This window comes from Aethalodelphis obliquidens, unplaced genomic scaffold, assembly GCF_003676395.1.
Source record: "Aethalodelphis obliquidens isolate GAN/ISIS:26980383/991018 unplaced genomic scaffold, ASM367639v1 scaffold63, whole genome shotgun sequence".
NCBI lineage: Eukaryota > Metazoa > Chordata > Mammalia > Artiodactyla > Delphinidae > Aethalodelphis > Aethalodelphis obliquidens.
In genome coordinates, this window is record NW_020838007.1 from 6,184,754 (window position 1) to 6,198,890 (window position 14,137).

Sequence of the window (14,137 nt, forward strand, 5' to 3'; positions counted from 1 at the left end):
TTGCTTTTCCCTTGCTGCTTTTAATATTTTTTCTTTGTATTTAATTTTTGATAGTTTGTTTAATAGGCGTGTTGGCATGTTTCTCCTTGGAATCATCCTGTATGGGGCTCTCTGTGCTTCCTGGACTTGATGGACTACATCCTTTCCCATATTAGGGAAATTTTCAACTATAATCTCTTTAAATATTTTCTCAGTCCCTTTCTTTTTCTCTTCTTCTTCTGGGACCCCTATAATTCGAATGTTGGTGCATTTAATGTTGTCACAGAGGTCTCTGAGACTGTGCTCAATTCTTTTCATTCAAGACCCTGTCAGCCACATGGCTGCTAGTGTTGGGGGTCTCCTGCAGAGGCAGGGGTGGCTGTGGCTCACCACAGGGACAAGGACACTGGCAGAACTTCACATGGGATGACATCATATTTTCTTCTGTCCTGGTCAGGGGACAAAGATTTACTGCCCCACAAATACTGGGCTTTTCTGACGCTGCTTTTGCTTATAAACTCTCAGCTCCTTGGAATGTGATAGAGCTAACTCTGTCCTCTTTCCTCCACCATGAATTCAGATTCACTCTTGCCATTCAAATACTGACTGAAATGTGTGAGCACGAGCACTGCAGTCAGCAGGCAGACATAGGCCCTGCCCTCGGGCAACCAATAATCTGGACTGGGCTGGGGAGGAGCTGGGGAGACATCCAGTAAGTAAATTAATAATTTTTAAACACTACGTGCCATGGCAGAAACAAACAGGATGCTAAGATGAAGGGGATTTGGGGGTGGGGCCCATGCTCAGCCATTCAGAATGGCTGGGGGAGCGTCCCCTGAGGAGATGACAGTTAATTGAACTTGGGAATGAGTCAGCCAGGCTAGGAGTCCGGGGAAGAACAGCATGAACAAAGACCATGAAGCAGGAGCATTCCGGACACAGATGATGGACAGAAAGAAGGCCCCTGTGGCGGCAGGCCAGCCAGCGAGGTGGCGTGGTCCCTGGGGGGCTGGAGACGTGGGGGGGGGGGCAATTCCCTGCAGTGCTCTGTACCCCAAGGGAGAAAGTGTGGAGACATACAACAGGGGCCTTTGAACAATTTTAAGTGTGAAGATAAAATGATCTGACTTCCCTTATAAAGAGATCACGTTGGCTGCCAGGTGGAGGACTGCTTTCTTGAAGGGGGCACCAAAGGTAGTAGGAGGACCCCTAGAAGCCCTGGCAGAGGCCATGGCCGAGGCCGCAGCACACGTGAGAGAAGGCAGTGGTTTGGACCAAGGGTGGGGCCATGCAGAGAGAAATACATGAAAAGAATCGGCAAGTTTTAGAGTTGACATGAGCAGAAGTCAGTGATGGACTGGATGTGGGGATAGATGGAGGAACCAAGACAGGCTCCATGTTTGGGCTTGAGCAAAGGATGTCCTGCTTACTGAAATGGGATGGAATGAATGAGAAGTTAACTGCTGGGGGGTGGGCATGTCAAGGCCGAGATGCCTGTGACAGTCAGGAGGACACACCGTGTAGGACAGGGCGGGGAGCTGAGAGGTCTGGGCTGGAAGTAGACACCTGGGGGTAAGCAGCGTTGGAACATTACGGTTCAGGACTGGATGAGGTCCCTGAGGAAACGCTGATATTTAATATAGGGCACAGAAGGAGAGCCAAAAAGCAGGGAGAAGCCAAAAGAGACAGCCGTCATAGAAATCAGAAGAACACAGTGTGTTAAGAAGGAAATGCTTTCAAAGATGCTGCCAGGAGTTTGAGACTGGAACCAAAAACATGTCCATCCATGTCTCGAGCCAGGGCTCCCATTCTACGTATCCGTAAAGCCTTCCCAAACCCGTCCTAACAATCACTGGATCTGCGCAACACTGGCTGTTGTGACTGTGTCCCTACCATCCATTCGGCAATAAATCACGGAGAGCTGTAAGAGCTCTTTGTAGTCTGAAATCGTGATTTAAACATGCCAAAGGAATTGGAACTTTTCATACAGTTGTCTCTTCTTTCTGAATAGTGATAGCTTATTCTTCTTTCTGACCCCACTGTGATCAGTAAATATTTGGCACTCGGTATATATTTTCCTAAAGACTCCGGGGAGAGCAGGTCTGTGCACGCACTCACACACATGCTCACGGTGCGGCAAGAAGGACGTTTGCTCTGCAAAGCAAAAAGCAATTGCATTATCAGAGGACTTGCTGTTTTACCAGTGCTGATGGGTTTGTACTCGCCTCTGGCCATGGCCTTGCAGGATCAGCTAGACTGGGGTTCTTTCGGTCACAGTCCTTGATAATTTGTTAAAAAGCACAGATCCTCTCCCCAACCCATAACAAAGCACGTACACGCTGCTCTTAAAAATCGTGAATCCTCTCCCTCACCTCTAACAAATCCCTAACAAGCAACTATGTTGTGTCCAAGTGGACACAAAATGTCAGAAAGTTCATGGATTCCCCCTCAAACCCATCCAGAGCCCTGGAGTCTGAATTCCAGGAATAAAAAGGTTCCTCGGGAACACAGTGAACTTGACCCTAGAACTCCATTGCCTGCGCAGCTGATGGTCAGTAAGCATCTGTCCTCCTGAGCAGTACTTCTGAAGGGTACCCAGCTCCACGCTCACATTCAAATGCAACATGTACTTTCAGTATTTGTTTTTTCACTGGTTCATTCAGCACGTTTATTAAGTGCCTAGTAAGTACCAGGCCAAGGACGAGCATCGGGAGACTCCCAGGAGGGAGGTCTGGGGCTGAGGTCACACCTGGCCGTTTTGCTGGCTGAGGGCCAAGGTGATTCTAATGATGCCTCCATGGAGAACACTGCCGTTCCAGGGTGGACCCAGGGACTTGATGGGATGCCCACGCTGAAAGCGAACCGACACGCAGACAACATATGTGGGGTTAGATCAGGTGAGGTGGAGTCAGCTGCTGCTCACATTGGATGCCTTCTGATTGGCAGGTCAGTGCCTGAAATACTCCAGCATCCTCTTTCCCTTCTCTAAGTCTCAAATTCTGGAGAACCAAAATGGAATAACACGTAATCTCTGACCACGAGGGGAATCAATCTTCCAGGGAGTTGTGAGTAGGCTGCAATGCCAGCCAGCCTTAACTACAGTCCTTCAACAGAGGGGCAAGCAATCAAAGGAACCAACAAGTAAATCAGATTCCAGGGGATGCAAGAACCTAGGATGCTCCACGGAAAAGTTCAAAATTTGACTGAGATGCTGAAAGATAAGCAGAAGTGCCACAGGAGGAGAATGAGGGGAGGCGGTCAGGAGGAAAGAAGCGGATAAGCAGAAGCAGGTGTGAAAAACCAGAAGGTTCATGGAGAAAGGAAAACTCCATACACATGGCTCATTCAGTTCCAGGAGAGAATCATGGGAGATGCAGTAACAAGTATCAGCTGGGATGGTACCATGTATGGCCTTGAACACTGATAGCAAACAGGGCCCCTCAATTCTCCCTCTCTCCACCCATGTGAACTCTCTCAGGGGAGAGTGATTCACTGAGCCCCGCTCTCCAGGTGGGGGATCTTGAGGTATTTTCAACTCTCCATCCGTCAGCGCCCCAGTGGGCTGATGAGTCCAGACTGTTCTCCTTTACTACGTGCCCGACAACCCTGCACACGCTGCCCTGAGGCAGACGTTTGGTCCTCATTTCATTCTTTTCTATAATTAGCTGCTGATAGGACTGCTCACTTCTAGTAGAGGAGAGAGAGGATCTTTTATATTTTGTTCTCTTCCAATACCTTATACATACTAAATGTTTTTTTTCAAAAGCTTGTTGGTGTGTTACTGTCGTGACCAGGAGTTTGGAGTTGATTCACTAAGCAATCGTGAGCCATATAAAGTTACTGGGGTTCAGTGAAAATACTGGGACATACATCCCTGTGCATTTGGGAGTATTACTGACTGAGAAACTTCCCTAAACAGGCTTGACATACAGTGTCTGAATTTTGATAGATATTCCCAAGTTGTCTACATGAGAGATTGCAAAATTGTGTGTCCCCATCAACGGTCTGTGCACACAAATTTCACCACATCACCCCTTAACACTGGATTTGCACCAACTTAAACGTTCTGAAGAGTCCGTTTTATTTCATTTCTTAATCCTTGCTAAGGTCAGGTAGCTATCTTTTCATCTGCTTACGCCATTCAGATTTTTTTTTCCTATGAATCAACTCCTTTTATTCTTCACCCATTTTTCCTAATGGAGTGTTGTCTATTTATCAATCTGTATCAAGTGTGTTATAACTACAGCCACCAGCCAGTTGACTGCTACAAATGTTGAAAATAATTTCCCCAAGTCTTCTGTTTGTATTTAGACTTTTCTTTGTGGCATTTTCTATCATTCAGAAGTTTAAATTCTTATATAACCAAATCTGTCAATCTTTTTTAAATGACTTCTGGGTTTTATGTCAAGATATATTACAAAAGCGTCTTCCTTATTTTTCTTATAGTGTTGCTATAATTTTTGTGTTTAGTTCATGAACCTATTTGGCATTTATTTTTGTATGATGTGGAGGGGGTCTTATATGGCATATTCTTATAATAAAATGCTGGGTTTGCTAGCATTTATTAAATTTTATCCATGTATAGTCATAAGAGCACTTGCACTATAAATTTCTACCTTGTAAAATTTTGGAAGCACATGCATCTAGTTGTTCATAGTAGTTACCTCTGAAAAGTGAATTTGGGAAGCAAAGACATTTTATTTTGAATACTTCTGTGCTTAAAGTATCCTTTCAGAGAATAATACTGCATTTATAATTTGATAAAATAAAAATCTGGATAGCTATTGAGGAAAAGTGTAATTACCAGTCCCAGATTTTAGGAAGGTGTCTCAGATAGAATGAAATGGCTGAGCAGGAGGTAAGGCACGAGAAGGGCTGGGGCTACAACACAGCTGGGGACAAGAGGAAGGAAGGCTAGTTTGAGAAGGCTGAAGATGGGGACGACAAAGAACTGAGACCGGAAGGTTGCTTTAGTGCCGTCATTGCCGTAACTTCCGGCAAAAGATGACATTGTCAGCATTTTCCAATCATTAATGATCTGGTATATCTTTCTTAAGAGGTAAAGAGAGAACTTGAGAATAACACGAACCCACAGCATGTTCACTTACAGCATTTACAACATTCCTTCTGTTTTTTCTCCTCTCCTTCAAAAAACCATACAAGTGTGCTCCTCAAGAAACACCCATATCATTTATTACTAAGCTTTTTTCCAACTATGATAACGTATCTTGCCTTCCAGTTTTGACCTACAGTCAAATGTGTTTCTGTGACTACACTGTTCCTAAGGTCTTGGTTTCCCTTTGGGCAATGGTTTTATTTCCTTAGCATGTCTGTCCCAGGGGACTGTGGTCCTCCAGGGAGGGGACTGGTCTGGTTCACCAGCAGCCCTGCACCAGGAGGAAGCTGGGTCTCCTGCAGACTCAGGTACAGGCTGGGAGAGCCCCAGGGTGCAGTGTGTTTTAGCCAAAGAGGAGCTCCCTGCACAGACACCATCTAAGGCCCACCTTGGGGAATCTGGAATACCTTCCTTCCTACTTCTAGAAAACATGGAGAAAAGAAGAGAAAGATTCAACAGTCAGAAACTTATACTTAATCACTTAAGCCTGATTCACACATCTGGCATTTTCCCTTTGGTGCCTAGAAAAAACAACCGACCTGCTCTTCTTACCTATATCTTGAGTTTTAAAATGTTGATTTACAAGACATTCACACATCCCCTTTGTAGTAGCATTTAGATCAGTGTTCAGCTAGGAGGGACATTGTGGCTGCTGAAATCAGAGAGACTGATGGGTTCTGCTTTTCCTATTGTTTTCACATTAAAGTTACTTATTCCATGAATATTATGCTCCATGGGATCAGAAAGAAAGGATCTCACCTTTATTTTCTGTCCGTCTAGATATCAACATGTGGCTTTCAGGAGAGGTGGACTGATTTCTTGGTACTTAATGTTGATTTCAAAGACTGTATCTTTTCTAGTAAAATATTCTGTTATCCTGAGGTAAGAATCCACATAACAGAACTAAAAAATGGTCATGGGGCCAAAAATATTAACTAAAAGATTCTGATCACTGAGGAAAAAAAATGAACTTGTTTGATTTGATTATAAAAAACAACTCTACAAAAGAGAGTCATGAATTTTCATGATTCTTTTACAACGAAGCAGCCAAGGAAAGCATCATAACTTAATGTGAAAATCAACTTTTTTTCTTTTCTCTTACTTTGTTTAGCTTTTGATGAACAACAATTTTTTTTTTTTTTTTTTTGCATTTCAATACCAATTTTTAAAAGGTACAAGGAAACATAGCTGTGAGGCTAGTTGGGTCAGGGAAAGGGTTCACCAATGGTGACTGTCTGACAGCAAATCTACTCCGGCTTTGTCAGTAGCTCTGAAAGGTATTCAGGTAGAGGTCCCATAGGAAGAATGGCTGCGGATTTTAGAAACCAAACAACATATAATTTTGTTGAATTTGCATTCACATAAATGCTAGCTTGAAAAAAAAATGCACCTGCTTGTTTCTATGACAATAGGCAGAGTGAAATCACGCTCATACAGATGTGATGATGACTGCCACCCCGCTATTGCTGTTATTTTTTTCCCTGAACAAGTCATCGAATTCTTCTCTGCTATCTATCAGTAGACAAAACTGTGTCACAGAAGTCTAAAGGCTGTTTTGCTAATGCTAAGAAACCAGAAGACATTATTCTGTTGTTATTCCCAAGACAATGTCTATCAACTCCACTAATTGGATCATCAGCGCTCTTCTATAATTCAGGAGTAAAATATTTTAGAGCAGGCGAGAACAGGATGCCATGGTTGCCTCCTGTCATATACATATAATGTATATGACAGAACATTTACTGTTTTTAACAAAGGTGATTTTTAAACTATATTATAGTGTGGCTTTACATCTAATAACATGTAATCTGGAAGCATCTAAATCATGGTGAATATACATCCTGAAATTATACATAATTCGAAAACTCATTTTTAATTTTTTTGCTTCTATTCAGTAACCATTATAACTATTAAAGGCATTCAACTTCTTAAAAGGCATGATGTTACTATGCATTTTTAAATACTAGATAGTGTAGCTATCATAGAAGTTACAGTAAAAATTAAATTACTAACAAATGTATATACTACCTCATATAAAGTGATGACACCATAGGTTTGAATTGGTTCTCGCCATTGAAGAAATATCTTCTCTTCAAAGGTACTTCCTTGGATGGATTCAGTAAGAACAGCACCTGGAACTAGAAGGGGGGAAAAAATCGATACATATTTAAGTAAACCAAAAACAAAATACATTTTTCTAGACTTGACAGGTTTTTAACTCTCTATTGAGGTGTAAGATTTTAATAGATATATTCCATTTTCTTGCAAAAACCTGCATTTTAAAACCATTTTGGCTATACTGTCTTTATAAAGAAAAGAATTTCATCACATCTTCCTCTAAAAAGTTTGAATCAATTAGACAAAGCTCAGTATCATCTTGTAAATAAACTTTTTTATTCTTCAGAAATAAAGAAGGATGTGGAGCAATGCGAATTCCCACACATTGCTTGTGAGACCATAAATTGGTACAGCCACTTTGGAAAATAATTTGCCTGTATTCACTGAAGTTAAAGAGGCACATGTCATACGACCCAATAATCCCACCTCAGGTATATTCCCTAGTAATATTCTTGCACATATGTACTAGGAGACATAGACTAGGATGTCAGCATAGTAGCATTTTAAAATAAAACTAATAAATTGGAGACAAAAAATAGTTTAAGAAATTAGTTTATATTCACTCAATAAAATACAAAAACGACTGAAAATAGATGACAGCTTTATACATCATCATGGATGAATTCTATAACCATAACACTGAGTGATAAAAGCATGTCAAAGAAGAATATGTATGAACTCCTGGACTTATACTTAATATGTCTATGAAAAGTACACACAAAATAGAAGTTCTACAAAGATGTGATGTAGATGAAATATTTTTAAAATATTTCATTTTATTTATTAATAAAACAGATTTGGGAAAGTTTGATGCCATTTTTTAAAACCTAAAGTATGTAACACCTTTTGATTAGCGAGAAAGTCTAATTGACATAAGGGAAGATAGAAATGTACTTGCCAATTTTCTACAAAATAACATACAATATTATTTTAAAAATATCATTTATCTCATATTCATTTAAATTAAGTTTTTGAGTATGCTTTACATGATACACAATTTAGTGTCTAGTGTGCCTATCCTATTTATAAACCAGTATATCTGCACTACCTATAAGTATACGTATATTTGGGGATGGTGCGATCAAACTTTTTGGTGATGGTGTGAGTAATCAAAAAGTGGTTTGAGAGGACTCAGGCTTCTCAATTTCAAATTTACTAAAAAGCTACAGTATTAGGACATCATGATATTGGCATAAGGATAGACAGATAGATCAGTACAACAGAATTGAGAGTACAGAAATAAAGCCCCACATTTATAGTCAATTGATTTTTATCGAAAGTGCCAAGAAAGTTCAGTGGGGTCAAAATAATTTTTCCAAGCGGTGCTAGGACAACTGGATATCCACATGTAAAAGGACGAAGTTGGTTTCCTACTTCACACCAAATACGAAAATTATACCAAAATAGATTAAAGAGCTAAATATAAGAGCTAAAACTACAAAACTCCTAGAAGAAAATATAGGTGTAAATATTCATGACATTGTATTAGGCAATGGTTTCAAAGATATGACACCAAAAACAAAAATAAGAAAAGAAAACATAGATAAACTGTACATCAGTAAAGTGAAAAGCTCTTGTGCTTCAAAGGGCACTACCAAGAAAGTGAAAAGACAACACACAAAAAGGGAGAAAGCTTTTGCAAATCATGTATCTGTCAAGAGACTTGTATCTAAAATACATAAAGAACTATGAAATCCCAATAAAAAGATAAATAATCCAATTAAAAACGGGCAAAGGATCTGTATAAACAGCTCTCCAAAAAAAGATATACAAATGGCCAATAAGCACGTGAAAAGATGCTCAACATCATTAGCTAGCAGGAAAATGCACATCAAAACCACAGTGTGATAGCACTTCACACCCTCTAGAATGGCTATAATCCAAAGACAGATAATAGCAAGTATTGGCAAGAATGTGGAGAAAGTGGAACCCTCATACACTGCTGGTAGGAATGTAAAATCACAAAGCTACTTTGAAAACAGTCTGGCAGATCCTCAAATGGTTAAACACAGATAAACTTACCATATGACCCAGCAATTCCACTCCTACGTATATATCCAAGAGAGCTGAAAACACATGTCACTCAAAGGCTTGTACACAAATATTAGGAGGAGCATTATTCATAATAATTAAAAAGTAGAAACAACACAAATCAACTCATGACTGTATAAACATATCTCAATAAAGTTTAAAACATGGGGGCTAAAGAAATGTTTGGTTAGCTTGTGGAGGGTGTGAATAGCCCTCTAAGGGTTGGTGAGATCTCCTCAGACTAGAAAGACTGACCAGAATTACAAAAGGACTCATAGGCAATACACATTTGTTTAGTTGAGGGGCTACTTAAAGGTAGATCTAGGACATTTATATTGATAGTTATTCTAAACAGAACTAAGGAGAGTTTAGCAGAAAAAAAAAATCACTGATTCAGATGGGGGGGCCTGGGTTCTGATTTAAGACTTTCCAGTGAATAAACTGTGAAATTTGGGCAATGCACGGACCCTCCTTAGGTCTCAGTTGCCTCACTTCTAAAATGAGGAAGTTGGAGTAAGTTGATCCCTAATGTCCAAACTCTAAAAAATATATAAATGTGAAAATAATCGTTTGTCTTAGGTTGAAGGAATTGATGTGAAACTACATCGAAGCAAAGAAACAAGGTATTTAAGAAGTGATGACACCGGTGAGTTCTAAGAAAATTTGGATTCTGGGCTCTGAGACTAAAATGCTCATCACAATCAGAAGTTGGACTACGATGGGCCATGCCAGAGAAAGCTCTACTAAGTCTCAGACTTCCCTGGTGGTGCAGTGGTTAAGAATATGCCTGTCAATGCAGGGGACTCGGGTTTGAGCCCTGGTCCAGGAAGATCCCACATGCCGCGGAGCAACTAAGCCTGTGCGCCATAACTACTGAGCCTGCGAGCCACAACTACTGAGCACGCGAGCCACAACTACTGAAGCCCACGCACCTAGAGCCCATGCTTCACAACAAAAGGGGCCACCGCAATGAGAAGCCCGCGCACCGCAACGAAGAGTAGCCCCCGCTCGCTGAAACTAGAGAAAGCCCACGCACAGCAATGAAGACCTAATGCAGCCAAAAATAAATAAATTTAAAAATAAATAAATAAAATAAAAATAAAAAAAAAAAGCTCTACTAAGTCTCTTCCTCTTGACCTTGAAAGTGTTTATTTTGATGTCATCAGGTTCCTCACAGGATCAAGATAATTATGATGCATGTGTGGCTCTATTATTCTGTGATAATATTTCTGAATTGAAAATATTTAGTAATCTACGTACAGACGTAAAGAGGGTGAAAACTTAGAAAAAAACAAATCTTTGGTTTCATTCGATTAGTATAAATGAGAGTAAAATTTAAAAAAAGAGAGATTGTCAAAATTATGTTGAACAGAGGATATTTTAAAAGGATGAATGTAATAAAATGTATTGGAGGGCTTGTAATCATGAAAATGTTAATAACAGGAAAACCTAAATGGGATTCATATAATTGTTGTTAGGTCAGGAACAGATCAAGTGAATTAAAATACCAGAAGAGTCAGTTAAATTAGGGAAACTGGTACCTCACAGGAACTTAGGTCTGGTGCCTTTTTTAGAAGTTCTAGGAATTCATGATTTGGGATATAGAACCATAATATCTAGGTTAATGGAATTGAGCCCTATAGTGTCTAGTGACACTCTTAACAGTAATAAAAAGATAATTTTTTCCCACATATTTTCTGATGAAATAAATAATATTTCAATAAAAATATTATACTACAATAAAACTCACGATGTACAACAAATTGTAGCCTTTGTTAATGGCAGATAAGTAAAGTGACACTTCAATTCTTTTTTCTTCATGCTCGGTAGGTATTAACAATTTTTCTTTTTCTGTCTTATTTGAAGTCTTTTTTTTCTTTTGCTCTTGTTAGAAAATATAATTTGAAATCAAAGTTTTTCTAATGAACTGGATGCCAGTGTGCTATGTAAACAATAGATTTTTATTTGGAAGTAATGCATGCCCCAACTCCAGGGACTAGCAAGATAATTTAAACACACAAACAAAAAAGTGACTTATTTAACCTTATGTTTTAACAGCACTTAACAGAATTATTAGCTCATGTAAATTCGAAACCCAAAAGTATTGGTGAGTTCATGCTTCAGCAAAACATCTCTCATCTCTAGAAATGACTGCACTTGACTTTCCTCTCTCACTGATGGGAACATTACTGTTGATTTAAGCCTGAATTACATGATTATCAGCAAATTTTACTATTTTATTTAAAGACTAATAAGTATTTTGAGTGCTTATTACCTACTCAGTACCATGCAAATTGCTATAGAAGAAAATTAGATGGCTTCTTCTCTCAAGTGGTTAACAGTTAAGAGGAAAAAATTATATATAACATAATGAGAGAACAAGAAAGGGTCACGATAGGGCTTCCCTGGTGGCGCAGTGGTTGAGAGTCTGCCTGCCGATGCGGGGACATGGGTCCATGCCCCGGTCTGGGAAGATCCCACATGCTGCGGAGTGGCTAGGCCCGTGAGCCATGGCCGCTGAGCCTGTGCGTCCGGAGCCTGTACTCCGCAATGGGAGAGGCCACAGCAGTGAGAGGCCCGCGTACCGCAAAAAAAAAAGGGTCACAAAAGAAAAAAGAAAGGGTCACAATAAGTTCCTCTGAATTCTTACAATAACAATAATAACGCTCACCTATTAAAAGGCCCCTCTCTGCAGCTACAAATAGCACTCGATGGAAATGGCTTCTAACCCTAATATGCTGGAGAACTGTATTATTCTTGCTTCTCAGATGAGGAAATTAAGGCTCAGAGATTTAAAGATCTTGTCAAGTGCAAATGAGGTCAGAAGGATGAGAGAGGAATGAGGGTGAGAGAGTTGGAGACAGCTTCATGAAGGACCTGAACTTGAGGAGAACTCTGGAGGGTCATGGAGGAGATGGAATGTAGGAAGCCAGGTGGGGAGGATGTGCAGTGGAGGACAGACAGTGAGGGAGCACTCAGGATGCATGGAGTGTGGCAGCAGGACCAGCACCAGGGCACGTCTCTGCAGGATGCGCTGTCAGGGAGGAAAAGCTACCAAGTCTAGAGCCTGAGCCTGGAATACCGAGATATGGGTAAAGAGAGTCACTGACAGCTCTTGTGGAGAGAGTAACATGATGCAAATGTATTTTAGAGATTAGTTTAGGGAACGAGTAGAGGGCACTGGAATTGGACAAAGCTGGAACAATAAAAGGTTAGAAACTACTACAGAAATTTCAGCATAAAATCTGGATATAGGTAGTGGAAGTTGAGAGAAAAGAAAAATCTATTATCATATTATGTGAAGTAAGTCAGACAAAGACCAATATCACATGATATCAGTTATATGTGGAATCTAAAAAAATGATACAAATGAACTTTTTGACAAAACAGAAATAGACCCACAGACATAGAAAACAAGCTTATGGTTACCAAAGGGGAAAGGTAGGGTGCAGGGAAGAGATAAATTAGGAGTTTGGGATTAACAGATACACACTACTGTGTATAAAATAATCAATAAGGACCTACTGTAGAGCACAAGGAACTATACTTAATATCTTGTAATAACCTATAATGAAAAAGAATCTGAAAAAGAATATATATATATATAAATGAATCACTTTGCAGTAAACCTATAACTAACACAACACTGTAAATTAACTATACTTCAATTAAAAAATGATTGTAAAATAATACCTCAAGGCAGAAAGATAGAATAGACAGTAATATCAATGTTTATATAAATAAGGCCTCTAGAATACTAATGATCATATTAGTAAGTACTTAGAAGTACTTTGGCACATAGAAGTACAGGCCACAGTTTCTGGAACCAGACATCTGGGTTTACCATTCACTTTTCTGACTCAGTTTCTTCATATGAAATAAAAATAATTAAGTCAAAAAAAAAGAACAATCTAATATTTTGGAAGTAGCAACAACAGGAGTTAGGACCAAATTAAATACAAAAATGCAGGGGAGGAAGGGGCCAGAAAAGACCTGCTGACAGTGCTGAAACTTTCTTGAGTCTCTCCTGGGACACAAGGAAGAGCTGGAAGAAATAGAGATAGGGCTTCCATGCTCAGCCTAGACTGAGTGACTCATATCAACCTATACTTCTCACAAAAAAAACTGTAGTGAAACAACTACTTGAGAGCAACCAACACAGGCAGGACTTGAGGGGCTACAAAAAAGAAAAGAGATGTGGTCGAGCTTCCCATTTACTCTGGCTGTTTCCATGTTTTTATTTTATAGCAATATGCCTGGTGTTGCATAGGTCATCAACACTCAAAAATACCTTGTCAGTTCTTTAAATGAAAAAATAGTGTTATGATAAACATTTAACACATGTTACAATCAATAAAGATCATAATCAGCTGCTTGAAGAGAAAAAGGTGAAATCTATTTTTCCCAGGAATAAGCAAGTGGCTCCCCATGTTGTTTGCCACTTACTCTGATGCCTGGCAAATGAATTTTAAACCAAATACACAATGAACTACTGCTGTATTTTATGTGCTACACGGACTCACTACTGTACATGAGAGTCCCCTGTATAATCAGTGTAAAAGCACATTTATACCTATGCTATGGGATTCCAGGTGTCATTTTACCATTTTAAATTATTTTAGAGGCTTAATGCAACTGTATATTTGCTTCTTTTGATGAGTTGCTGGTGACATGCACTGTCTATTTATTAAATTCTTGGTTACTGAGGTCATATCCAATTACAGCATTGCTCCTATGGAAAAGCATGATCTATTACATAACCACCGACCTAATGAGGTAATTTCTCAGCACTGTGCTGAACAGCAAGGGCAGCCTCTATTTGGGGCTGAATTTTTGTCTGAACTATGAAAAATGTTTCAGAATGCTGTTTGAATAAGCATTTCTTATAAATAA

At 39.6% G+C, this 14,137-nt stretch overlaps 1 protein-coding gene across 2 annotated transcripts in view; it reads right to left on the minus strand.

Moving 5' to 3' along the window:
• The window catches only part of PTPRM (protein tyrosine phosphatase receptor type M), a 759,173-nt gene that overhangs the window by 303,444 nt on the left and 441,592 nt on the right, over positions 1 to 14,137 (minus strand). For both annotated transcript variants that reach the window (XM_027088510.1, XM_027088508.1), the window contains exon 9: positions 7,124 to 7,233. In XM_027088510.1, the coding sequence (XP_026944311.1) occupies positions 7,124 to 7,233 (110 nt within the window). The remainder of the gene's footprint in view (positions 1 to 7,123; positions 7,234 to 14,137) is intronic.